The 24,699-nt window shown below is 50.4% G+C and overlaps 2 protein-coding genes across 3 annotated transcripts; one reads left to right on the top strand and one right to left on the bottom strand.

The window, feature by feature from the left end:
* Positions 1 to 4,020: 4,020 nt before the first annotated feature.
* On the top strand, positions 4,021 to 14,774 carry ITFG2 (integrin alpha FG-GAP repeat containing 2). 2 transcript variants are annotated; one of them, XM_038576449.1, is made up of 12 exons: positions 4,021 to 4,261; positions 8,194 to 8,289; positions 8,821 to 8,862; positions 9,062 to 9,233; positions 9,991 to 10,130; positions 10,624 to 10,772; positions 11,183 to 11,286; positions 11,470 to 11,523; positions 11,627 to 11,718; positions 12,686 to 12,803; positions 13,514 to 13,687; positions 13,789 to 14,774. In XM_038576449.1, the coding sequence occupies exons 1-12, from the start codon at positions 4,166 to 4,168 to the stop codon at positions 13,890 to 13,892; spliced, it is 1,341 nt and encodes a 446-aa protein (XP_038432377.1). In that variant the 5' UTR covers positions 4,021 to 4,165; the 3' UTR covers positions 13,893 to 14,774. The 2 variants fall into 2 exon arrangements, with proteins under 2 accessions (XP_038432377.1, XP_038432378.1); XM_038576450.1 differs by lacking the exon at positions 4,021 to 4,261 and adding an exon at positions 4,405 to 4,874.
* Positions 14,775 to 15,047: 273 nt separating this feature from the next.
* Positions 15,048 to 23,083, bottom strand: NRIP2 (nuclear receptor interacting protein 2). The gene is made up of 6 exons (XM_038576463.1): positions 22,541 to 23,083; positions 18,929 to 19,081; positions 17,634 to 17,716; positions 17,183 to 17,304; positions 16,913 to 16,965; positions 15,048 to 16,584 (listed from the first exon to the last, which is right to left on the bottom strand). Exons 1-6 carry the CDS (start codon positions 22,793 to 22,795, stop codon positions 16,492 to 16,494), a joined length of 759 nt encoding a protein of 252 aa, XP_038432391.1. The 5' UTR covers positions 22,796 to 23,083; the 3' UTR covers positions 15,048 to 16,491.
* Between the last annotated feature and the right edge of the window lie 1,616 nt (positions 23,084 to 24,699).

Raw genomic sequence — 24,699 nt, forward strand, 5'->3', positions numbered from 1 at the left:
TGTGTCATGTACTTCCACTTTGCTTTGGACCATCAGCTTCACAGCCTCATCAATTGAACATTTCCTCACCAATACTCAAAATCTTCCCGGATGGAGATAATGTGCTCAAATAAGGAAAACCAGTAACTAGTACTGCTAGCAGTTACTGCAGATTTAGAAAATTTAAGATTGGGTTCATCTTGTCCTAGTGCCGATCCTCACATCAAGTTCCCATTTCCATTCTAGCAGCCTTTCCCCAACAGCACCATGCGCCTTGAGCCGGGTCTCCTTTTTGCAGAAGGTTCCTCCTAGCTTGCATTCCCTCTTGTAATTCACTCAACACTGCATTCAAGTCCTACTCCTCCAACTGCTTAAAACCCTGTCGATGACTTCCCATCCCATTTAGCCTGAAGGTCAGAACTTTTACTGAGGTCCACAGTTCTGTGGGTCCTGGCCCTGCCTGCCTTATGCCAGCCGTGGAGCACTTGACTCCCTCACACTAGACCAGCCACACCACCGTCAAAAGGGGGAGCTGTGCATCTCATTTCCCTTAATAGAGTGGAATCTGGAACGCCTGGGTAGCTCAGCAGTTGAGCCTCTGCCTTTGGCCCAGGGCATGATCCTGGAATTCTGGGATAGAGTCCCACATCGGGCTTCCTGAATGGAGCCTGCTTCTCCCTCGGCCTGTATCTCTGCCTCTCTCTCTGTGTCTCTCATGAATAAATAAATAAAATATTAAAAATAAATAATAAAAAGCAACATTTTTTTAAAGTGGAATAAATAAAATCTTAAAAAAGAAAAGAAAAAAAACCAGTGCCTTCACAAATTTGCAGAGTTCTTTGGCTAAAGGAGAGGACTGGTCAAACCCTCCCCCTACCCATCCAACCAGTAGGTTCCAGGATCACCTGTCTCCCGTTCCAACTGTTAGGAGTGCTTCACACATAAAATAGTTCTGTTTGCATTTTTTTTTATTGAGGTGGAATTCACATAGTATAAAATTAACCGTTTTAACATGAACAATGCAGTGGTATTTAGTCCAATCACATCACTGTAAGACCACCACCTCTATCTAGTTCGACACATTTTCATCATCCTTGGTTTTTTAAGCCCATTTTTTCATGTTTGGACCTTAGAGAAAATGAAGGACTATCTTCATCCTTCAGTTAATAACAGTAGGCTTTTTAACAGAAAACGACCCTGGGGCGCCCGGTAAGGTGAGTCCGTACAGTGCTTGTACACTTGATACAACGCTTGATCTCAGGGTTGTGAGTTCAGTCCCATGTTGGCTATAGAGATTACTTAAAATCCTTTAAAACAAAACCAGATGACAAGCCTGACAGGCTCTAGGATCAAAGCCTCCCAGAGTGGATGATCCTTTCTGACAGAGCCAAACATGCAAAGAAGTAGGTGGGACTCAAAAAGAGCTCTGAATGACAGCGTTTCACTCATAGCGGGGCTGCCCACATTGTTGTCCTAATTTCCAGTCAGTCTGAGAAACAGTTTTCTGTACTTGAGGACTTCTCAGGACCTTTTATGCTAAGGTGCATTGCAGACTAGAGAGGGAAGGGCATTCTCAAACTGAGCCCATTAGGAAGCCCTAGACCCTACTCCCTGGATGGTAAGTGTTTCTGGGCCTCATATGTAGAGAGTTTTCAAGGTCCTGTTTCTTACTTGGCCATCCTAGGTATGCAAAATTTGGACCCCTCTGTCCACTCCTGGAATTAGAAGTGGGCAAAGTATCTCCCTGGAAATGCTTCCCATTTAACGTCCCTCCTTCCCATAGCAGGTTTCTAATGAAGCTATCATTGGGCTGACTGGTAAACAATATGCCACCCACACAACTGTATCCATGTCATCTAACCAGGAAGATGGCCTGGTGAGCAAGTTCTGGGGAGTAAGCCAACACCCATGCTGAAAGCGTGCTTGGCTTAAAAAAGACTAGCTCTAGATGGTGCCAGTGGATCGTGCCATCAACCATCCCATTATGAAGGGCCAACAACAGGGGTGTTCCTTGTGGAGCTAGGGATCTGTCCACATGGCTCTGCAATTGCCTAGTGTGTTCCACTTCCAAAGAATGTAACACACAACCCAGATGAAGTAACTGACGCAAGGTGGGGAGACTAGAAAGATTCCATTCTTGTCATATTTCTTGGAGATCTATCTCACCTTCCTTACTAACTTTATTTGACTCTCTTGACAAAAGCCCAAAGACATGGTATCCAAGTTGTCATGTGACATAATGTCATCATAACGACAGCACCTACAGGAGAAACATTAACAGGCAGCCTGTGGCAAAGAAGGGTCAAGAACCAGAAACACAACTGTTGAAGGAGATAAAACTAAGTGTGAAGTGCTGGGTCAGGGTATGATTTCAAAGAACTGGGTCAGGCCAGGGTACTTGGTAGTAGAAGCTGAGTGAGCCTTACCTATTTTGTCCTGGGTTATTTATGAATTTACTTAATTATTTACTTTTATAATTTCATTCAAAAGGCTGGAAAAAGAGAAAACAATAGAGAAATAACAGAGAAAAGAAACACAATTCAACACCATTTAACTTTCATTTAGAAGTAAGCATTTTTAAAACAGCTTTTCTTTTTCCATCCCTTAAGACCTAAGAGGAAGCTGGGGTATGAGCTAGAATGAGAGGAAAACAGAGATATGGTAGTGCAGGATGAGGTTGTGTGCAACCCCTCCATAGTAAGATCATGCATTTAAAGCACCAGGTACACCTGTGTGACACAGAGCCTTTGAATGGACCCCACCAAGCCCACGGTATACCATCAAAACAGAAACTCGAGTGTATCTGCAGTCTCCAGCTATTTGTCTGGACAGCCTCCTGTTTACTGTTCTGTTTGCTGTTCCTTGTTCTCATCTTATCTAGCTGTCAGATCCATAGGGACGTCTGGGACAAAACGTGCCACCCCCCTCTCCCATCCCCAGGCAAAAAGTCCCGCCTCCAGTGCCTTCTCCCTCTATGTTCAGATGTAGAAAGTGGGACCAGCCCCCTGGTCCAACCTCCCCAGGTGTGGTAGATATTCTTATTTTCACGATGTCCACCTCCTCAAAGACCAGTGCACACATTAGTCTGGACCTGCAGAATTCTACAAGGAAGACTTCTGATGCCCTGACTGATGAGGCAGGCACCCCAAATAAAGAAATTTCCAAGAGACCAACCATGGCGGTGACAGCCCATCTACAGTACAGACAGAGTAAGACCACTGAGGCAGGGAGGCAAGAACTTTGTGTGGATGCGGAGGGCATCAGCGAACGGAGCGTACCCCAAACCCCCGCCTTCCGGCCTGAGGACGTTTCTGGGAACTACAGCCTCAGTGGTAGAAAGGAGCTGAGGTTCTGGATCGAACAACCGTGATTTGAGTCCCATCCCCACAACTTTCTGTCTGGTTACTCAATCTTGCTGAACCTGTTTTTCTCACCCAAAAAACTGGAATAATACCACAGCCTCTCAGGGCTGTTGGGCTAATTACCTGAAACAATATATACGAACGTGCTTCGCGGCAGGTGGTCTTCAAGCCACAGACCAAAAGCATACGCGCACCATTTTAAAATGCTTCTTTCACGGAAGTCAGTATCTAAAATATACATACATAAATATAACAAGTGAAACCCAGGTTTCACAAAATCTAGTACTCGAGAGTCATTTGCTATTTTCTATTCTATTGTTTTTTTAAATTCCGGTTCGATTCACATTGTTCTCGGGACTCCTAACGGGTGGCTACGTCATTTTTTTGTTTGTTTGTTTGTTTTAATAGAACCCTGTTGGAAACCATATCGTTGTCAGTTTCACGATTTTTAGGACTTCCTGGTTTAGTCTGGAGGCTGCGGCTCTCCGTCGCCGGGGCAACCACGGAAGAGGTCAAGGTGAGGGGTCAAGCCCCGCGGATCGCCCGGCCCCGTCAGGTTGGTCTCCCCCTGCTCGCGGAGACCTGGAGGAAGGGACTGGCCCAGGGAACTGCCACTCACAGCGCAGCTCGGTGAGCCCGCCCCCGCCCACGGGGCTCGGAAGACCCACCTCCTCTTTTTAAGAGCAAGCGACGGAGGCCGCGATTGGAGGCGCGGGCGGTGACGTAACGTTCCGCTTTGGCTGGCCTTCCGCTCGGGCAGCTCTCGGGAGGGGCTCGGGGGACATTTGGCGGGGCTGCCCGGTCCCCCGGCCCTTGCAGGTGCGATGAGGTCAGTTAGCTACGTGCAGCGCGTGGCCCTGGACTTTAGCGGGAGCCTCTTCCCGCACGCGATCTGCCTCGGAGACGTCGACAACGACACGGTCAGTGCATGCGCGTTGCGCGAGACGCCGCCCGGCCCCGCGGCTCTGCGGCTCGGCGGCTCTGCGTCGGGGGGCGGGGCCGGGGACGTGGGGAAGCCGCCCGCGGCGTGCGTGCGGCGTGAGCGGTGCGCCTGCGCGGTGCGCCTGCGCGGAGGCCGCGGGGAGGCTGTGCGGGCACCGTCTGTGCCCCGGGGTCGGGCCCGGACGGCCCCGGCTCGGTTGTCTGGTGTTCTCTTAGGGGCGCAGATGACGGATCCTTTGCCCAAGTCAGTGAACTTTTCACAGTAGGAGCCTGGCACACGGGTGGCCAGACTCCCTGGTCCACTGCATGTATTACGCCTGCTCCGGGGTGGGGGAAGCATCCCCTCTCAAATCATGTCCCCCCTCGAAGCCTTAGAACAAGCTCGCGACGCTCCTTTGCTGCCCTTGCGCCTGCCCCGTGCGCCGAATACACGGCTGTGCTGCCGCCTCTGCGGCCCCTGGCACCTTGGAAGCGCTTGGTTGAATCACAAAAGCAGTTTGTATCTACAGTTGCATCTGTCGACCGCCGTCCTTTTCCTCGTTGTTTAAATGAGTCAGTACAGGACTGTGCCAGGCACACGGCTACCGCTGGGTACGTTAGTGTCGGATCCTATTTTTCCGCAGAGATTTATTCAGTTGCCCCTAGTGCGCCAGGAACTGTGCTGTATTCTGGGAATTCCAAAATGAACGAGACGCTCAGGAAGCGCGTAGTCGGCTGGGGTGATAGTCAGGAGAGTAACAAAATGTAAGGAGGTGCCTTCGTTCAAGTATGTGCAGAGTCCTGGGGTGGAGCCCCGAAGGGGATGGGGCTGTTGCTGCTGTGAGACCCTTAACAGCTATGTTTTCATTCATTAGTTCATACTTGGAATGCAAAGCACCTTATTGCCATCCTCTCCTACCCTCTGCCCCATCTCCCTGTTCTCCTCCTTATTCTCACTCCCTAACTGTTCTGTGCTTACTTCTCTGGAAAAAAACGAGGACTAAAACATCCCGGCCCCCGCCCCGGCCCCGGCCTCCTTTGTCCCGTGTTGGAGAACGTATTTTACGAGGACTGTTTTGGCTCTGCTGCTTCGAGGGAGGAAGGAGTGATTCTCATAAATTTGTGTCGTTTTCTGGGCTTTCACGTTTCCTTATAATGCCAAGCATTACAATGTTATGAGAAAATCAAGAGAGGCATTTTCAAATAGTAAATTAACAGAGTGACTTTGGGTGTGCATTATTTTCTGCGTTATGTGTTTGTCTTCTTTTTAAAAGGGAAAAAATACATGCCTTCACAGCTTTACAGCATCAGCTTTTTTGGAAATTGAACTTTTCTGGTGGATTGCACGAATACACTCCGCTCTGCAATAATAGATGTATTGTCTACTTTTTTTTTTTTTCTTAACCGGAGTTGTAAGCTTCATAAGGATAGGAAGTTTTTATCTGTTTTTTCACTGCTGTCTTCCCAACACTTAGAATAGTACCTGGCACATTGTTAGGCACTCATCAAACGTTTGTTGAATAAATGAGGACTGTTCTGGAGAGCAAATGTGATTATGTAACTCTAAAGCAGTCTGAAGGGCTTTGCCTGTAATTGATAAATATAACTGAAAGAAGGGCAAGTAGTCGAGATAGTTGCCTAGTGATTGTATGTGGTACATTCAGCCCGCACAAGTGCAGATAGAAATTCTGTTATCATTTCTCCAGGCCAGCACTTGGAGCTTTGGCGCAGGAAAAAGGCTTATTTCATTTTAATAAATCAATAGCCTAAAGTTCTTTGAAATGAATTTATTTCCTGGTCAGTTGGGAGGAGGGGAAGCCAGAAATAGAATCCACACTCTCTTGGACTGTCCACAGAAGGCCTGGCTACACCAGGGGGAAGTCTCTAGAAGACTGTAGCAGATCAGAGACCTCACCTCCTCTCTCTTTTAGTAGTTCTGGTGATGGTACTCTCCAGCAGTGTTCTTTAGTGTCAGTGAGTGACTGCCAGAGGCCAGAGACAGGATGAGCCACAGAGAAGCAGAACTGCTGGAAACATTATAGTTCTCAGAAAGCAGATGGGCTACTTTGGAAATGTCCCCTTCCAGGAGGCCAGCTATTACATCACTGTCATTGCCTTTCTTCCTGTCATTGCCTGGCTGGGTCACATCTACCTGCTCACTGCACTTACCACACCGTTTGACGATTTTATTCCTGTGTCTGTGCCCTTGTTAAATGGTGAGGTCGTCTTCAGCAGGGAATCTGCAGCATTTATCTTTGTACACCTGACTCATTGTCTAGCTTTACCTGGAAACTCCAGGGCTGACTGAACATTCTCTTTCATTCTTATTTTTCTTTGTTTCCTAAAAAAATCTTTTTAAAAAAAGATTTTATTTACTTGAGAGAAAGCGCAGGGACGGAGCAGCACAGAGGAAGAAGAAGACTTTCCGCTGAGCAGGGAGCCCAACTCCATGACCTGAGCTAAAGGCAGACGCTTAACTGACTGAGCCACCCAGATGCCTTCCAAAATCTTTTTTGTTATTAGTCTATTAAGTAAATCTTTATTAAAGGCTTGCTATGGACTATGGATGTCATTTACTGAATGAATGTATTAGAAAGAATGGATTGTATGAAAGATTCTAGGCTCTCTCGCCTTGGAGGCCTTTAACTAGAGGCTGAAAACCACCTGGTACTTAGTGCTCGCTCTGTGCCAGTCACTGGTTTAAAGGCCTGCTGCTGTTAGCTCGATTCTCACAACAACCTTACATGGTAGATACCCTTATTTATGATCTTTGTTTTATAGATGAGAAAATTTTAGCATAGAGAGCTGGATTCAAATCCAGGTAGCCGCACTGAGCCTCTGTACCATGCAGCTTCTCTCCTGTGTGTCTGCCAGAGTCCTCTGGGGCAGCCATAATAGAAACATCAGGTGAAGAGGGTTTAATGTAAAAAAAAAAAAAAAAAAAAAACTTTTATGCTTTTGTGATCAAATATTCCCACCAGAAACTCCCATAACTGTTTTAAAAAATAAATTGAAGATTCAGATCAAGTAAATCATTATTAATAAATCCCAGTGCATTTTAAAACTTTTCCTTACTGTTGATCTGTTGTATCTTTGTTGCCTTTAGAATTAAATCTCTTGAGAATCTAATATTCACTCTATTTTGAGGATAGGAAGGGAGTGTTGGCTGGCCCTGCCCCCCAAGGGAAAATCAGGAAGCTATTTGTGCAAAAAGGGTTTGGGGCTACCTTGTTATCACTGTTAGTCCCTGGAAAGGCAGCCAGCCAGCCTTTGGGGAACAATTGGGACAAGGGAGCACCTGTATACAAATAGTGAAGAGGCCCTGCAGGGCGCCCCCTCCTGGGGGCACGGCCACCACTTGAGGGCGCCAGAGGCCCAGAACATGGAAGCTGAAGCCAGCAACCCCTTCCTGCTGCCTCCTCCAGCACCTCCAACCCCTCATACACACCACACTCAAAAGGTCTTGCTGGAGGAAGGAGGGCCCCCAGGGCTGACCTTGTCTTTTCATTTGGCCCTTGATTAAATATGTGGTCCGAAGTTCAGTTTTCCAAAAGTTAAATATTTGGGGTTTTCAAAACATGTCCCTTTGGCAGTGGACAGATTGGAAGAGTTGAAGTCAGGCATGCAGGACATGAAGCTGTTCAGTTGTCAGACTTTTCTGGGAAGGGTCATAGATTTCTGTATTGCACCATTTTGCTAACCTCCCCTGACACACACACACACACACACACACACTCACACTCACCTACAGGAAAATAAAAGAAACTCTGGGAACTGTGGATTTGTTGCTTGCAAAAGATTTTTACTAAGATTGATGAAGATACAAGTTCAGGTCTTGTGACTTCCCCAGGATGGGCCCCATACAGAAAAGCTTGAGGTGGTTCCATAAGATCCTATCCTAACTAACACTGTCTTCTCTCCCTGTTTGAAGTTAAATGAACTGGTGGTGGGAGACACCAGTGGGAAGCTGTTCGTGTATAAGAATGATGACAGCCGGCCGTGGCTCACCTGTTCCTGCCAGGGCATGGTCAGTGTCCAACTCCCTGGGGCTCGAGGGATGGAGGGGTTCTGTCCAGAGACTGTCAAGGCTAAGCTACCCAGGAGCCCACTAGTGTGTCCCAGTTCACCAGCTCCTCAGCCCCGCTGTTTCAGGGTTTATTTGAGTCAGGGAGGGAAGCCACCAGGCAGCATGTTCCCAGCTGGTACGTTCGTTGTCGACTGGCTCTCTTGGTAAGTACTTAGTACTTAGAAACACCAAGATCATCTGATCTTATAAAGTATAGTAGAAAATGGGGGCAGGGTGGTAATACTTGGAATAAGTCTAGAAATATGATAGACTGGCTATTAGATGTGGAACTTTTGTTCAGCCTAGACTGTCTTAACTACTCCTGGTCTTCCTATTGCTGTCTGGGTAAATCAAAGCTATAGCATAAGATCTTGATTAGGTTCACATGGCACAAATTCTCAGCGAACGATGGTAGCTAGTGAACCCTCTCCTTGCTTGCTTCACGGAGATTAGGGAATATCAGTCTCAGTGTGTCTCCCCTCTTCTTTGCAGCTGACTTGCGTTGGGGTTGGAGATGTATGTAATAAAGGCAAGGTAAGAACCCTAGGGGACATTGGGACTTTGGTAGAATTCCAAAGCTTCACCTAGATTGAGCCCCATCTCCTGGTAGAGATCAGTGGTGAGTTAAAGGCTTCAGCCATCACTACTGTGCTTTAATGACCAGGCTCATGCCTAGACTCTCCTCCCAGTTCACCTGCACCCCACCCCACCCCCATACCTCTGTCTCTCCCAGAACCTGGTGGTGGCAGTGAGTGCTGAAGGCTGGTTCCACCTGTGTGACCTGACGCCTGCCAAGGCCATGGATGCTTCTGGACACCATGAGACCATAACGGGAGAGGAACAACATCCAGTCTTCAAGCAGCACATTCCTGCCAACACCAAGGTCATGCTGATCAGCGACATCGGTGGGCATGGCTGTCTCTGCAAGCAGCCAGGGGGATAGGAGTCAATGGGTAGTAGTAGAGCAGATTTCAAGGGACTCCAAGAGGTTTTTAGTGTTCACGTGTGCAATTATTATGCATTTTTTGTAGAGTTACTGAGCTCTCATAAACTAAGTATCGTTCTAGGCAGTGGGATGGAAGCAGTGAATAAAATGGACAAAAGTCACTGACTTCTTGGACCTTTACTGGGAAGGGACAGAAGATAAACAGTGTAAAATGTTGTAAAGAAAATTAAGTAGTATTTTGGAAGGTGGTAAGAGCCAAGAAAATAAACCACAGGAAGGGGCTAGGAAATATCAGGGTGTAGAAGTAGAGGTACCAATTCTCAGTGGAGATGTCAAGGAAGCCCTTGCTGGGAAGGTGACATTTAATCAAACACTGAAGGTGTCAGGAGTGAGCCCCATGGATACAGGGCTTGAAGCTGTCTTGCCAGTGGCGGTAGGTATGTGACACTCCAGTTGTGTCTCTGAGGGAGGCAGCATGAGGGAAGAAGTAATAGGACCTGTGGAGCAGATGGTAGGTGGAATGTTCCAAGCGCTAGGAAGGCAGGGAGCAGGTGCATACAGTAAGCGTGCTGAGGGTTTACTTTGGCACTGAAGTCATACTGGTTAAATGCGCAGGTGGGGGTGATGTTAGCAGAGGAGCAGGGAGGACATATGAAGGATTCAGGCTCACGACTACACATTTGGCTCCAAACTCCTCTTACTTTCTGGATCTGCAGATGGAGATGGGTGTTGCGAGCTGGTGGTAGGTTACACAGACCGTGTGGTCCGAGCTTTCCGCTGGGAAGATCTGGGCGAGGGCACTGAACATCCAACAGGGCAACTGGTGTCACTCAAGAAATGGACACTGGAGGGTCAGGTGAGAGGCTGAGGGTGGGGCTTGAGGACCCCAGGGAGCAGGGAGAAAGCCCTCCTGGGGGAGGGGGCTCAAGGGAGAACAGTTATGAGCCAGGGTTTAGGGTGGGAGGAAGGGAAAGTCTCCTTGTTAAGAGAAATGCAAAGAAAAGAGTTTCAAATCAGGGTCTTAGTTACTAATTACTAACAATAGGCCAAGAGGAAGGAGCACTGGGTAAGAGTCAGGAGTGAGCAGTGTGGGGGCTGTGTGCCTGTGGGGTCTGTTAATATGCCCTGTGTCAGGGTGCGGAACCCATTCGACATATACACAGGAGAGCAGGTGGGCTGTGTGGAGAAGTTGACACCTGGCAAGAGCCCTGTGAACACACATTCTTCCTCCCACTGCTGCCCTCGAAGCCTATTCCCAGGGCCCCTGCACCACTTTTCTCCCCAATTCCTTGCAGGGTCCCGCTTCCTTCTGCCCCCAGCCCCCTGTAAGCCCCTGTTCCCTGGTGCAGGTGGACAGTCTTTCGGTGACTCCAGGACCCCTGGGTGTTCCGGAACTGATGGTATCTCAGCCAGGCTGTGCTTATGCCATCCTGCTGTGTACCTGGAACAAGGACATGGAGCTACCCCCCACCCCTGAGGAGGTCTCGGAGGGCAGTAGGTAAGGGTGCAGGCCTGTGGGTGGCATGGGGTGCATGGAATCCAGGTGGGCTTCCGGGTTCACGTGGCAGGGGACAGGTCTATAGTTGGCAGAGCTGCTTCAGCTGGGTCCTGACACAGTGCCTGTGCCCCACTAGGGAAGATTATTTGGAGGACCCAAATAATAAATGCTCAGGCATCCTGAGCTTTAACTTTGTAGCACCTGGAGGAGATGCCAAGATTCTAACTTGGCAGCTCTTTCCCTCTTTTCTGCTTTGCCTCATGGGCCAGACAGGGTCAGCAATAGGTTTCCAGGCTGACTCTTATCCTGGAAGCTTGTACAGGGATCAGGATACGGGGGGAGCACAAAGGTCCTGGAGAACTGGGCTCAGGTGATCCCCACTCGGTATCTCCCACCCCACCTGCTGACAGGGAGACCCCAGCTGCCCGAGACATCATGCTGCACCAGACTTCCGGCCGCATCCACAACAAGAATGTCTCCACCCACCTCATTGGCAACATCCGAAGAAGTGAAGGTGGGCTGGGGTGCAAGAGGGAGCCGAGGGGGCAAGCATCAGCCCTGGAAGGGAGGAGATGCAGGCCCTTCCCTTTCTCCCCACCTGGGACCGCCCCTCACCCTATGGGCTCTGACCTCGCCCTGCCCTTCCTTCACATTTTCTTCTTTCTGTCCTGTTGCCCCCACCCCCACCCCCCCACAGGCCACAGCTCTGAGAAGGGTGGCTCTGGCCTTTTTGCCCTCTGCACCCTGGATGGTGAGTTCCTGTTAGGCTGGGGGACTGGATGCCCGTGAGGTCCGCCCCGGGGTCCTGTCCTGCCCACCCAGCCTGCCTGTCCCCCCCACCCATGCCCCTGCAGGGACTCTGAAGCTTATGGAGGAAGCAGACAAGCTGTTGTGGTCGGTGCAGGTGGATCACCAGCTTTTCGCCCTAGAGAAACTGGATGTCACGGTAAGAGGAACATTCTTACCTCCTTGACTTGGAGAGATGAGATTTAAGTGAGGATGCTCTCCCTTCCCAGTTCCCTCTCTGCCTATGTGTCAGCCTCTTCAGACAGACTCTAACTGCATCTCAAGTGAGTCTGTTTCTGAGTGTTCAGCAGTGTCCCCCATGCTGCCATGGGATCTCTCGGCAGTACTTTCCAGCACGCTTTGACATCAGTAATGGCTCCAAAGAGAAACAAGTTATTAAGGTCCAGAAGTGAGTTATTAGCCTCAACTTCAGAGGCATGTTCTTTTTTTTTTTTTTTTTTTTTTTTTTTTACCTCGTCTGTCTATGAGCCTCTATTTACTAAAGCTGCATCCCCCAGATCTGCAGATGGGGTCAGACTTTGCCCGGCATGGTGCCTGTGTGATGGTTTAGGAGAAGAGGCACGAGGTTTTTTTTTTGTTTTTTTTTTTTAAATTTATTTATGATAGTCACAGAGAGAGAGAGAGAGAGAGGCAGAGACACAGGCAGAGGGAGAAGCAGGCTCCATGCACCGGGAGCCTGATGTGGGATTCGATCCCGGGTCTCCAGGATCGCGCCCTGGGCCAAAGGCAGGCGCCAAACCCCTGCGCCACCCAGGGATCCCGAGGCACGAGGTTTTAAAGTTGGTTGAGCAGGCCTGGGTTTGAGTCCTGATTCTGTGCTGCCTCCCTAGTCTGCTGAGTGACCGTGAGAGAGTGACTAGCTTCTGTAAGCTGAAGTGTCCTCCACATCAGACAGAGACCACCCTTGCCGACCTCACCAGCTGTTCGGTGACTGGTACACAGAGGAAGTTGAGTCAGAAACGGGGGCTCATGTTCACTCCCAGCTAGCTGTTTGTCATTCAGGGCTGGATGCACTGCTTTGTTATCTTTCATCCAGCCCCATGACTAGGGCTCTTTGTAAAACAGTTCCTGGCCACCCCTGCATCCTTGTGTCTGGCCTTTTTCAGGGCAATGGGCATGAGGAGGTGGTTGCCTGTGCCTGGGATGGACAGACATATATCATTGATCACAACCGCACCGTTGTCCGCTTCCAGGTGGACGAGAACATCCGGGCCTTCTGTGCAGGTGGGATCCTGGCCCATGCCTGCCTCTCGTTTCTACCCTCCCCGTGTGCCCTAACATAAGTCTTCATAAACAAACGAGCTCTTCAGTACTGGTGTTGGAGGGTCATGGTGTGTACTAAAGTGCCATCTGTGTGGTTTTAAATAAGGGATAAGAGAGTGACGGGCCAGTCTCTGAGTATCTTCAAGAATGGGCCGAGTTTTTATCATCTGCCCATCTCGGATGTGTGAAGCCCCTGGACATTTCTTTCCCGCCTGAGCATGTCAGAACTCTGGGAGGAACATTCTCCCAGAACATTCATGTTAGTTCCAAATCAGGGACTTGGAGAGCAGTCCCCTGGCTCTTTCAGGGGGCACGGAGATATCTTTGGTCGCTGAGATGGTGAGAACCACACAGTGCTCTGGGTAAATCCACCCCTTGGACTATCAAGACTACCCTTCATTCATCCGGGACTATCACTAGGATGGGAAAATCAACAAATACCACTGTTTGGGTTTTGTTCTGCCTGGCGTATTTCCATATCTGAAACGGGCCAGGTATTTTGCCTATTTTATTGGGTTCCCAACACGGAATGAATAGAAAGATGGGCTTTAGTTTTCTGCTTGGCATCTGCAAGGGTGGAAACTGCTGAGCCCGAGGCCGGCATCTTCTACCCTGCCCTTCCCCACTGGGACTGGAATTCTCTGACCTCTGTCTCACCCCCACACCCTCAGGCCTCTATGCCTGCAAGGAGGGCCGCAACAGCCCCTGCCTCGTGTACGTCACATTCAACCAGAAGATCTATGTGTACTGGGAGGTGCAACTTGAGCGGATGGAGTCGACCAATTTGTTGAAGCTGCTGGAGGCTGAGCCAGAGTTCCAGAGCCTCCTCCAGGAGCTGGGCGTGGGTGAGTCCCAGGAGAGCTTCCAGCTGGAGAAGCCCCATGCCAGGTGCCCAGGAGACAGCCCCCCTCCCCCAGCCTCTAATGCACCCCTTTCTTGCCCTCAGATCCTGATGACAGCCCAGCCATCCGCAACCTGCTTCACCAAACCCTCTATCATCCGGACCAGCCACCACAGTGTGCTCCCGCAAGCATCCATGATCCCACCTAGCCAGACTTGCCATCTTAGCTGAAGAAGGAGCCTCCTGAACTACCCCAGCCCCCAAGGTATCCATGGTGCTAGCAGAATAGGAAGCAAACATCACAGAGGAGCATGGAAGGTTGGCAGCAACCCTAGGTTGGCTGTGAATTGTAGCCTTCATGGTCTTCTTGGGGAAAGAAGAGGCAAATTGGCCCTCTGCTCTTTCCTCCTGTACCTGACCCATCACATCAACAGGATCATAGGACCCCAGCTTCATCCCACATCATCTGGGACTGCCCCCTCCCCAGAACTCCCCACATCCCTTGTACGGAAAACAGACTTGTTTGTGAGGAGGGAGCACACATCTTTTGCATGGCTTCAACACTTGTAAAGAAAGCAGGGTTTGGGGCCAGTGGAGTAATGAGTTAAGGGTTCTCTGCCATTCACAGCTCCATCTTCCATGGCACAGCTCCAAGTCATTGGCATTAGTGGCTGTTACAGGAATGGCACGCTGTTTTGCTTTTGAGGAGAATCTTTCAGGACATTTTACACTCTGGTCTTAACTGTTCCCAGCAACCCTGAGATGATTTTCTTCTACTTATCAAAGAAACTAGGCTAGCACTTTCTCCTTTGGCCATGTTCTTTAAGTATCATGCATCTTCGTAAGCCTTGCTCCCATTTCCCCTCAGAACACATTGTCTCTGAGACAATAGACATTTAAAATCTGATGCAGATTTATGATCCAGACCACAATCAGAATTTTGTCTTGGGCCAGTTTGATCCCTTCTGTTCTCGATTCTGTGCACTCTAAGTATTTTTTTTTTTACATTACGGGTTGCAATCCTTTGGTGGGTTGAGGTCAGCATTTTTTGGATAAATGAAATAGGATAGAATAAAATAGAATGAAAAATATCAGAGTATATTGCTCACAGGATAGGGAAGTATTATTTTGTTATAATCGTGCATGGTCACGTGTCTACGTATGCTAAGTACGATGCAAAATGTATTTCCTGCTATGGGTTGTGTTCAGAGGAATTTGAAAGCCATTGCTCTCAGTTCTGTAGACCCAGCCCAATGGATCAACCTGGGGAAAGGTCCACATTCACATTACCTTTGTGTAAGGGAATCAGGGCAGAGTTATTTGTTCAGACTCTGCTCAGTGTGGAGGAAGACCAGAGAAGGCTATTGGCATAGAGAAACAGGTGTTTATTCAAATGGAGAAGCAGCTGAGCTGAAGGCCCGCCCCTGGGTCTGGGGTCTGCACTTACAGAAGCAGCAAGAGGCAGAAGAGAAAGCAGAGGCTATGGGGCAAGGCAGGAGGGATGAGGGTATCATTATTACACATGTGGTAGTGAGTTTGCTCCTCTTCTTCAGAGGGCAGGGAGCTCAGCAGGGAAAGGCAAGACCAGAGGTCACAGGGCAGCAAGGTTCTATCCTGCTTCTTCTCTAATCTACCCAAGGCTCAAGACTTTGTTTCCACTCCAAGGGCTCTAGCTTCCTAACTGAGGTTAGTGGTACCACTGTCTTCCTCTACCCCTCATCCATGGCTCGAGAGCCTGAAACCAGCCAGAAGGACCCTCAGGGAGCTGGCTCGTCTAGGGTTAGATTCTTCTCTTCACAGTGAAGACAAAAAGTCTCCTTATTTTTTTGCCTTGGCTCACAGCCTGGTGAGTGATAGAAAGTTACTGATTCCAAAATTAGACAAGCTCAAGCTCAAGAGGCCAGAGATGAGGGGAAGGAAGAGGGTCTAATGAGGTGAGTGGCTCTAGAAATAAGAAAGAATACTGATTAGGGTAAGTCTGAGTACTGACTACTCTGCCATCCTTCCACCTCGGGGCATTTCCTGACAACACTCCTCCACACCCCCACCCTCTGAAATTCAGGGTCCCAATGTGTTAAAAAGCAAGTGGAGGAGGAGCGATGCCTAGAGAATTATCAGAGTTCCATCCAACGTTTTGCATGGTGTAATCAAATAATAACCGGATTCAGACGTTTGCAGCCCCAGAAAAGGTAACTAAGGAAGCTCCCAGCCCTGTGAGCCTTCATTCTTCTACCAACTCACCTTCCCGTTATGTTGGAACATTCTTTTGCCTCTTTCTTCCCCTACTCAACTATGAACAGATGTGTACAGAATCAGAAAAGTGGGCGTCAGCAGGGACAGGGCCGAGGGGGGTGACTTGTGGTAGGCTCATTGTGAAAGATAACAAGCCCCAGAAGGTGAGGCAACAGGTCTGGGAGTGAAGGCCACCAAGGGGTGGGGGGGGGGGAGGGCGGGATGGAGGGCACAAGTGAAGGACGATACGGGCTGCAGCCTTCGACTCAGGCCAGTCCCTAGCATGCCACTTAATGTCCCTTTGCCACAGTCCTGATGTGGAAGGGAATGGGACCAGGGAAGCCAGGTCCTGAGACCATAGGCCCTCTCTCTGGAAGATTCCTGGAGGACTCCTGAAGCAGTCACTGAGAACAGAGAGGAATGTGGCTGGCCGAAGGAAATGGGATGGCAGGGTTAGGGTGGCGACAGAAGGGACAGACGCGGTAGTCCCCAGCTACCTGGCTCTCATGCCCCATTCCCCCATATGGCTCCTCCCCAAGGCAGAGTCCTTCCCCTGGGGACTGTCTGGTTCAGCAATCACTGGCCAGGCTCTTGGTACAGAGGCAGGAAGGGCAGCTCTGGGAAGGGGGCTCTCAGCCGCAGCACTCCACGCTCCAAGTCAATACAGCACTGTTGAGGGGGCAGGGGGAGAAGGGGAAATGTGCGCCTCTCAGGGCATCCCCACTTCCCACAGCCTCCCCCTACTCCTTGCTCTTCCCCCTGGTTCTGTTCACCCAGAGCCCTGGGGGTGGGGTGGGGCAATGGGACCTGCTTATTTTTCACTTGTGGGCAAATAAGGAACCTCTGAGGAAGCAAAGGTGCCATCACACACCTCCAAGGCTTTCCCATGAAAAGCTGACCCCACTTGCACACCTGCATCTCACTTCTTTTCCCCGGCCCTTCAGGCCAGGCCCCAAGCATGGCCCAAGCATGGCCCAAGCGCCAGCATCCTCCTTACCTTGAGGGAAAGCAGAGTCTGCAGTCCAAGACAGAGCTCAGGACTCTCAACATCTGCAGAATCATGTGAAGACAGAAGAGGTTGGAGGGGCACCTAGGGGTCGCAGGGCCCTCCTGTCCACACTCACTCCTTATCTGCCCTCCCCACCCTCCGAGTCTGGGGATCTGGGCCCAGAGACCAGAGACACCTCCAGTAGTGCCAGCCTTCACCCCAGCCAAAAGAGGAAGGTGGGAGAGGAAGAGGAAAGCTGGGAAGGAAGGGAGGACTCACCCACCACCTGAGCCGAGCAGGCCACCGTCTCCTGGCCCAGCTGTAGCTCCAGCTGCTCCACCTGGAGGGGAGGCCCGGGGGCCAGGCCCCCACCTGGGGCTTTGAGGACCTTCTTCCCTAAGCTATGATTCGGAAGCAAGGGTTATGGCAACCACAGCCCCTGGTCCCTGCCCGAGTCAGCTGACACCCCTCCCTTACCACACTTGGGTACTCTTCCAATCCCTGGGCCCTACATGGGGTCTAAATCCTTATCTTCGCTATCAGAGTTGCCATCAAGTCTTTTTTTTTTTTTTTCCAAACTACAGCTTCCTTGATAAACCACAAAAGTCACTCTTTTACAAAGGCAGTGGTTTTTAGTATATTCAACGTTCTGTGAATACCACTACTATCTCATTTCAGAATATTTTCTGAATATTTTCCCCCAATCCATTGCCTTGGGCCACACTCTTACCCCAGGCGGTTGAGGCATCCAGCAGAGATCTGATTGTGCTGGGTGCCTGTGTCCACGGCCACCTGAAGCTCCTGGTCTCGGCACTGAGAAAGAGGGTCGTGGGGAGTCAGTGAGCCCCCCCGGGGAGAACAGATTGGGCTTGGATCCTTCACCTTTCCCAGCCCTTTGATGATTCCCTCTCAGAAACGAGTGAAGGGAAAGAACTGAGTCTTTCAAAGTGATTTTTATGGCACTCATCCAATTGAGGCAAAACCGGCTCTTAGACGGAGGAATCAAAAAAAGAAGTAGAGCTGCCCCATGGTGAGCCCATACACTTGGGAATGATTTGACCAGAAATGGAGATCTGTTTGTGGAGAGAAATTCTTGGGAAGTTGAGGGTTGAGTTTAGAGCGGTCTGGGTGAGGGATAGAAGGGTGGGAAGACCAGGCCGCCTTGCCAGGCACTTCGTATGTGGATAAGGGACAGGTTCAGCACAAGAATGAAGACTGGTTCACTTCCTTCTGGATGTGTACGGACATTTTGGGTTGTGCTTGGATATCCCAAATGCATGCAGTTTTCTTATTCCAGACATTCATTGAGTACCTACTATGTGTGAGATGCATGTGGCTAGAAGGCACAGGGGTGAATGCTGTGCTTGGGTCTGAAGGAAGGGGCACGTAACCACTGCATGCTGGAAAGTGTTGAGGTCTACAAAAGGTTTGGGAGTAAAGTGCCCTGGACATTGAGAGGGAGGAGAGGCTGTTTGTTTCCTCCTCGGGGAAGTCAGAAAAGGCTGCAAGGAGGAGGTACCATTTGGTTGCGGAACGTGGCCATAGAATGATTGGAGAGCAGGAAGGAGAAACATCGCACCAAAGCAGTGGGCATTTGTCAGGGAGGGTCCGATACTGCTCAGTTGGTTCAGTGGCCCCGGAGGTGACGAGGCTGTCCCCTTGGAACACACGAGCTTTCTCTGGGGGTGGGGTTGCAGGATGCATACGGGCACACACCGATCACAGACATAGTACACTGAAGAGTACTCACACATTCTCACTTGAAGGTTATATTTGATAAAGGGAAGAAAGAATGGCGGTGACAGGTGGCTCAGCATGGAGGGAAGATGGGTCGAGACAGAGAGTAAAGAATGTACAGGATCTCATTTTTTGGTCCAGGCTGAGGGGAGAGGTGCCTTTGCTCCCACCCCTCCCTCCCTCTCTCCCTTCTTCCAGCATCACCCAGGGAAGAAAGGAGGGTGGCTGAAGTGAGCCAGTCCCAGGCAGGATTGTCTATGAAAGTCATTGCCCTGGGGGGCCTCTCACCTTGCAGTTGACCAGAAGAGCCGGAATCTCTGTCTTGCTGGTCTTCCTCCTGCCCTCCTGGCCATGAATCCGGGCCTGCGCCAGGGGTGACTCGCCCTGCAGCCGACTCTGGTTTCCCTCCACTAGGCGTCTTTGAATCACGCTGTGCGGCTGCTGGCTCCCGCACAAAACCAAGAAGGCAGGCAGGTCTAAATCCAAGTATCCAGGCCACTCGGTCCTTTTACCATTGTTATCACCACGATGCTCTCCCCAACCCCAACCCCAGCCCTGCATCTCACAGCAGTAAGAAAGGAGCTTACCCGAGGACCCCAGCAGTCAGAGCATTATAGTGGAGTGAACCCAGTATCCAGCACTCCAGTTTGCTGGGACCCCAGGGGTTGCTCGGCAATGAACAAATGGGACGAGGAAAACAGTCCACTAGATTGGACTGACCTATCAGCCAATGGGACTTCTCAAGAGCTAATATGATGCTTGGGGAGCTTTTAACTCCAGCCTAGAACACATTATATTTTACTTTTTCCCCCTTTCCCCCTCTGACCTCATCCTTCAATGAGCCGCAGATGGCAGGGTTGATGATGTGATGAGAAGAAATCGGTAACATCAAAAGCAAAAGTCCTCTTCAAAACTAGGATGCTTGAGCCCTCCCCCACCCGAAACTTTCACCCGGTCTGGTCACTTCACTTCCGAAGTTCTGTCAGCTTTGCCTCCTGTATTTATCTAGTCCATCCTTGCTTTGTATTCCTGCCTGTATTGGAGCCTCACTCCGGCTAGCCTGGGGCACGGACCGCCTCCCTAAGTTCGCAAGAACCTGCCTCAGGTACACCTACTCGAAGCCAGGGGTCATCTAAACCCTTGCTCCCCAAGGTGCAGTCCTACAGCTGGTTAGCTGTAATCAGCTTCCAATCACTTGGAAGCTGGTTAGAAGTGCAGAATCTCATCTTATTTAGAGGCTTCGTTGTAACAAGATGCGCTGATTCGTGTGCAAGTCTGAGAAACACCAAAGTGAAACCAAACTAACTCTTACTCCTGTTTAAAACCTCTCAAAGCACACTCACCTCCTGTCACTTACCTGATAAAGCCCAAACTTTTTAAGAATTTATCCATCAGAGACAGGCAGAGACACAGGCAGAGGGAGAAGCAGGCTCCCTGTGGGGAGCCCGTTGGGGGACTCCGTCCCAGGACCCTGGGATCACGAGCTGAGCTGAAGGCAGATGCTCAACCGCTGAGCCACCCAAGTGTCCCAAGCCTAAACATTTTAAGGTGATGCATAGCCCAGGTGACCTGGCCACTGCTGGGCCTTCAGCCTCGTCCCCCACTTGGCAGGTCTGCCCTAGTGACCCTGCTTATACCTCTTGTACCAGGGTGCTCTTCGCCTCCACACCTTGGCTCCTGCTCAACCCCTTTGCTGAGACTCCTCTTTCTCATTATTTTCTAGGCCAGACTAGATGACTGGTTCAACATAGTTTGTTCAGGAACTACTCTTTATTTGGGAGAGAGATTTTTATCTAAGTATGAAGTCCCATATGTATCCTGTAACTAATGCGGGGTTTATCTCCTCCAGGAAGCCCTCTCTGACTTCTTAGTACTCTTCATTCCACACACCAGGCTGGGCCAGCACCCCTTCTCTCCCTTTGTCATGCTTCTCACAGATGTGATTTGTGGATTTTGCCCCCTCCCCCCATTAACCTGGAGACCCTATGAGGGTCAGGTCTTTATATCCCAAGGCTTAGTTCAGCATATAGTAGGTACTGGATAAATACTTATTGAAGAATGACTTTATCTGTCCATCTTCTCCACCTGCCCTCTCTGCTTGGGAACCTGGGGTTGTTTTTCTACCCTTGGTTTAATGAGGCCCTTGAGGCCAGCTGCTCCTGCCAACAAGGCTGCGAGCAGGAGACCCAGCTGTGGGAAAAAAGGGCAGTGAACTCTGGGACTAGCCGGAAAGAGGGGCCCTGCGGTTCCCAGCTCTCCTCCCACCTTTCCCACGATGATTACAGGCTTCAGGCCCCCAGTGCTGTGCAGTTTACTGCAGAGTTTTTCCAGGGAGGGAGATGGTGGGGTCCTCCCAATCTGTCGTGTCTTCACTACCAAAGCCACACAAAGTAACTGAGATCTATCTGGGAGGTCCTGGGGCAGACAGGTGAGGTGAAGAGCTCAGGACTTCTCATCAGAAGGCTGGACCTGCCATTCTGGGATGGCGGTGTTAATAGAGCCTCTACTCCAGGGCTAGAGAGATGTAAGGTGGTATCCAAACCATAGTGACTGAGGTCCTAGCCACCGATAGCCCAAGGACCAGCCTCCCTGTTGCCCATTTGTCCCTAGCTCTCCGCAGTGCTTGCTGTGTGTGCAGGGAGGGAGCAGCCCTGAAGTTCCCTGAACTGAGATCCCAGGCTGGTCACTTTTTCTCTTTGGGAGCTGCTGGGAATCTGCTGGATTCCTGGAGGGGGAACATTCGTCCAGGAACAATTTGGCGGGCCTAGGTCAGGAAAAGGAGCAAGGGCCTGCATCAGCCTCTCCACTAACTCGGGCCTTGGGCCCCCCGGACTTGACCTTGTGTCTCTCAGGTTGTGGGAGCGACCTAATGAGGAATTGGGTGAGGGTGCCGAGTGCTTCCAGGCCCTTCTATGAAAGCCTTCCTCTCTTCTAGGAGCCAGACGCCAGAGAGGACTCCATATTCTGCGGTGCTTATTTTCTCTCTTGAGCTAAATGGACCTTAGTGCTTTCTAACACATGCTTTTCTAAGCCCCTTAGAGGTATTAGTTCATGCCACTCCCACAGTAACCCGGTGAAGGAGATACTACTAATTTTATCCTCATTTAGCAGAGGAAGAAACAAGCTCAGAGATGTAAAGCAACTTGCCCAAGATAGTAGGTGGCAGAGCCAGGACCTGAACCCAAGCAGCCTGGCCCCAGAGCCTATCCATGCTCTTTACCAGTCTTTCCAAGGAAGATGAGTATATGCAGCTGTCCCCTGACCCACTCACCTCCTCCTTGTTGTTTCCCTCCTCCTGCCCGATTCCCTCTGCTTCACCGAGGTGGAAGAAGGGAGCCTGGAAGGCCAGTGCCCCCAACAAGGAGGGAGCAAGGGGGTGCTCAGGAGGCTGGTGGCCCAGGCAAGAGCCATACAAAACCCCAGGGCTCTGGAAAGGACAGGGGCCCTTAATGCTACCATTCTGGAGGGAAAAGGCAAGTGAATGGTCAGAGCTGGTAGGAGGGAATCCGTTGTTGAGGGTTAGGACAGAAACCACAGCCCTAAACTGGTCAGGCCTCCGGGCCCTCCCAGCAGTAAACCACCGCTCCAGAAGATTCCTGTGCCCTTGTAAGCCTCTTTTCCTAAAGAGCACAGCTCCTTATCACCCCAAGATAAACCTGGGACTATTTGGGAGAAGCAGAGCAAGGAGAACAGGGTCTCCCAGAGCCACCGAGCCATGGGAACATTCCCAGCAGAGTGAGAATGGTCAGAGGAGAGCCCCTCAAACTACCTATGCCCCATCCTCAGCCAGGGAAAGGGGATCCAAAGGCTTGGGGACTGTCCCCTCCAGCCCTCCCTCCTCCCTCCCCTTCCCGGGATTCAAGGAGATGGAGAGGAAGGGTGGGGAGAGGGCTGCCTCACCAAGTCCTTGGAGGTGCCGAGCCTCTTGAGGCTGTCCAGGGGGAGCAGGTCGGCAGAGTCCTTGTGCAGGAACTGGGTGGCCTGTCTGAGCCGGCGCTGCTGGCTCAGGGGGGCTCGGTCCCGAGGCGCTGCCTCCCGTCCCCTCCTACTGGAGTCTCCCTCCTCTCTGGCCTCCTGCCTGGTGCTCACGGCCCCTGCAGGGCTTGACGAGCTTGATGAGCAGGGTGGGGGCTGCCGAACGGTGCTTCTCTCCATCCCCTCTGCCTCCCGTGGCCCTGCCGCTTCCTGCCTGCCTCGGCTCCCTGGGCAGGTGGCAGCTCTCTGGACAGGAGGGTCTCCACGGGGGCAGAGGAAATCAATAAATAACGTGCAGGAGCAGCCGCGTCAGACACCAATTTCCAGGATTGCAGTAGAGAGAGTGAGGCTCCGGCTGGAAAAACCCAGCACTACCCGAGAGGGGGGGTTGGCAGGGCCTGCAGGTGGCAGGCTCTGCAGAGCATGCAAGTCTAGGGTCCTGGTTGGAGTGGTTGGTGGAAGGAGTGTGTGTGTGTGTGTGTGTGTGTGTGTGTGTGTCTGCAAACGAGAGGGGTGTAACAGTGTTGTAAACTGTCAGGGTGCCATGCCAGCTTGTTTGAAAGGCAGTGAGTGTGGGTGTGTGGGGGAGTCAGCCTGCGTGCTCAGTGCATGCATGGGATGCAGGCACGTGCATCCCTGTGCACCTGCCCTCCTGTCTCCTCTGGGCTGCCCCACTGTTCCCTCTGCTGGGGTTCTCTGCAGTTCAGGGTTGGGGTGCAGGCTGATAACCAGGTAGAGCAGAGAGGGGCAGCCTCAGAATGTCCTTCACTCCTCCTCTCCTTCCATCAACAGGAGAGGCTGGACCATTCTGGGTCTCAGCCTTTCAGTTTGGCAGTTGTCAAGAGTATCTAGCTAATTTACTCTGGGTTCTGGTTTCCAGGGAGAGGCAGCAGCAAGAGCAACTCTGAGTCTCCCCACAAGCAGGGCCCCAGCTTCTCCCTCTTCTTTATGTAAGGTTTATGGAGTCCTGGCTCTTTAAAAAGCATTAAATTCAAACACTCAGAAAGTTATAAGGAATAACCAATACCTTTTATTGGCCACCTCGGTCAAAAAAATAACCAAACTATTATAAATATAGTTGAAGTGCCCCCTGCACTTCTCCTTCTCCCCAGATAAAATCCCGTCCTCAATCTGGACTTTCACCATTCCCATACTTCTTTTCCTCTCCATGCATATGAGTATATATGTGCCCTAAGCAACATGTCATTTAGTTTTGCCTGACCCATTTATTGCTCAATATTTTATTAGATTTATCCATGAGATATTCATTACCCTTTCAGTTCTCTTTAACTGTCATAATGTCGTTCCTCTATGAATACATCATGTTTAGGAAACTTAGGTTATTTCTCATTTGTTTTTGTTTTAAGTAGGCTCCATGCCCAACCTGGAGCTTGAACTCATGACCCTGAGATCAAGAGTCGCAGGCTCTACTGACTGAGCCAGCCAGGCACCCCTTAGATTATTTTTCAATTACAAACAATGGTGCTATGAATATTTTTTAGACGTAACTCCTGGGCACACGTGTAAACATTTATCTAGAGTACATTCCTAGGTGTGGAATGGCTGGGGCATCAGATACACAGCTTCTCCCCCTTTAGCATAATGCCAACCCGCCCTCCAGACTATTCATACCAATGTGTCCTCCAGTCAACAGTGTTTGGAAGTTCCTTGCTCTCCACTTCCTCATCAGCACTTGGAATCACACCTTTTACAGCCCTGGCTCAACTGTCATCAGATTTTTCTTTCCAGCCCTTTATCTTCACCATCATCAAAATGCATCAAGTCAAGTACCTGCTCACACAGTGTTGGAGACTTACAGGATGGCCCCAGTTAAGGCCTAGGGACACAGTCTGATTCCCACATCACCAAGGCACATGCACATATTCAGACAGACAAGATGTCTGTTTGTGGCCTGTTTGAGGTATTTTCACAGCCATGACAATTTTTTAAGGAAGAATTGCATTGTGATCCCTGTTTACAGATGAGAGAAGTGGCCCTGTGCAATGAGTTAAACTGTGTCCCCCCTGCAAGTTTATATGTTAAAGTCCCAACTCCCAGCACCTCAGAATGTAACCTTCCTTATT

The sequence above is a fragment of the Canis lupus genome, chromosome 27, assembly GCF_011100685.1.
Source record: "Canis lupus familiaris isolate Mischka breed German Shepherd chromosome 27, alternate assembly UU_Cfam_GSD_1.0, whole genome shotgun sequence".
NCBI classification, from domain to species: domain Eukaryota; kingdom Metazoa; phylum Chordata; class Mammalia; order Carnivora; family Canidae; genus Canis; species Canis lupus.

Coding starts and splice junctions, on each gene's coding strand:
- ITFG2 (XM_038576449.1), top strand. CDS start 4,166: ATGAGGTCAGTTAGCTACGTGCAGCGCGTGGCCCTGGACTTTAGCGGG. Junction 8,290..8,820: donor CCTGTTCCTGCCAGGGCATG/GTCAGTGTCCAA, acceptor TCTTCTTTGCAG/CTGACTTGCGTTGGGGTTGG. Junction 8,863..9,061: donor ATGTATGTAATAAAGGCAAG/GTAAGAACCCTA, acceptor TGTCTCTCCCAG/AACCTGGTGGTGGCAGTGAG.
- NRIP2 (XM_038576463.1), bottom strand. CDS start 22,795: ATGGAGAGAAGCACCGTTCGGCAGCCCCCACCCTGCTCATCAAGCTCG. Junction 16,966..17,182: donor CTGCTCGGCTCAGGTGGTGG/GTGAGTCCTCCC, acceptor ATGATTCTGCAG/ATGTTGAGAGTCCTGAGCTC. Junction 16,585..16,912: donor AGACTCTGCTTTCCCTCAAG/GTAAGGAGGATG, acceptor CCCCCTCAACAG/TGCTGTATTGACTTGGAGCG.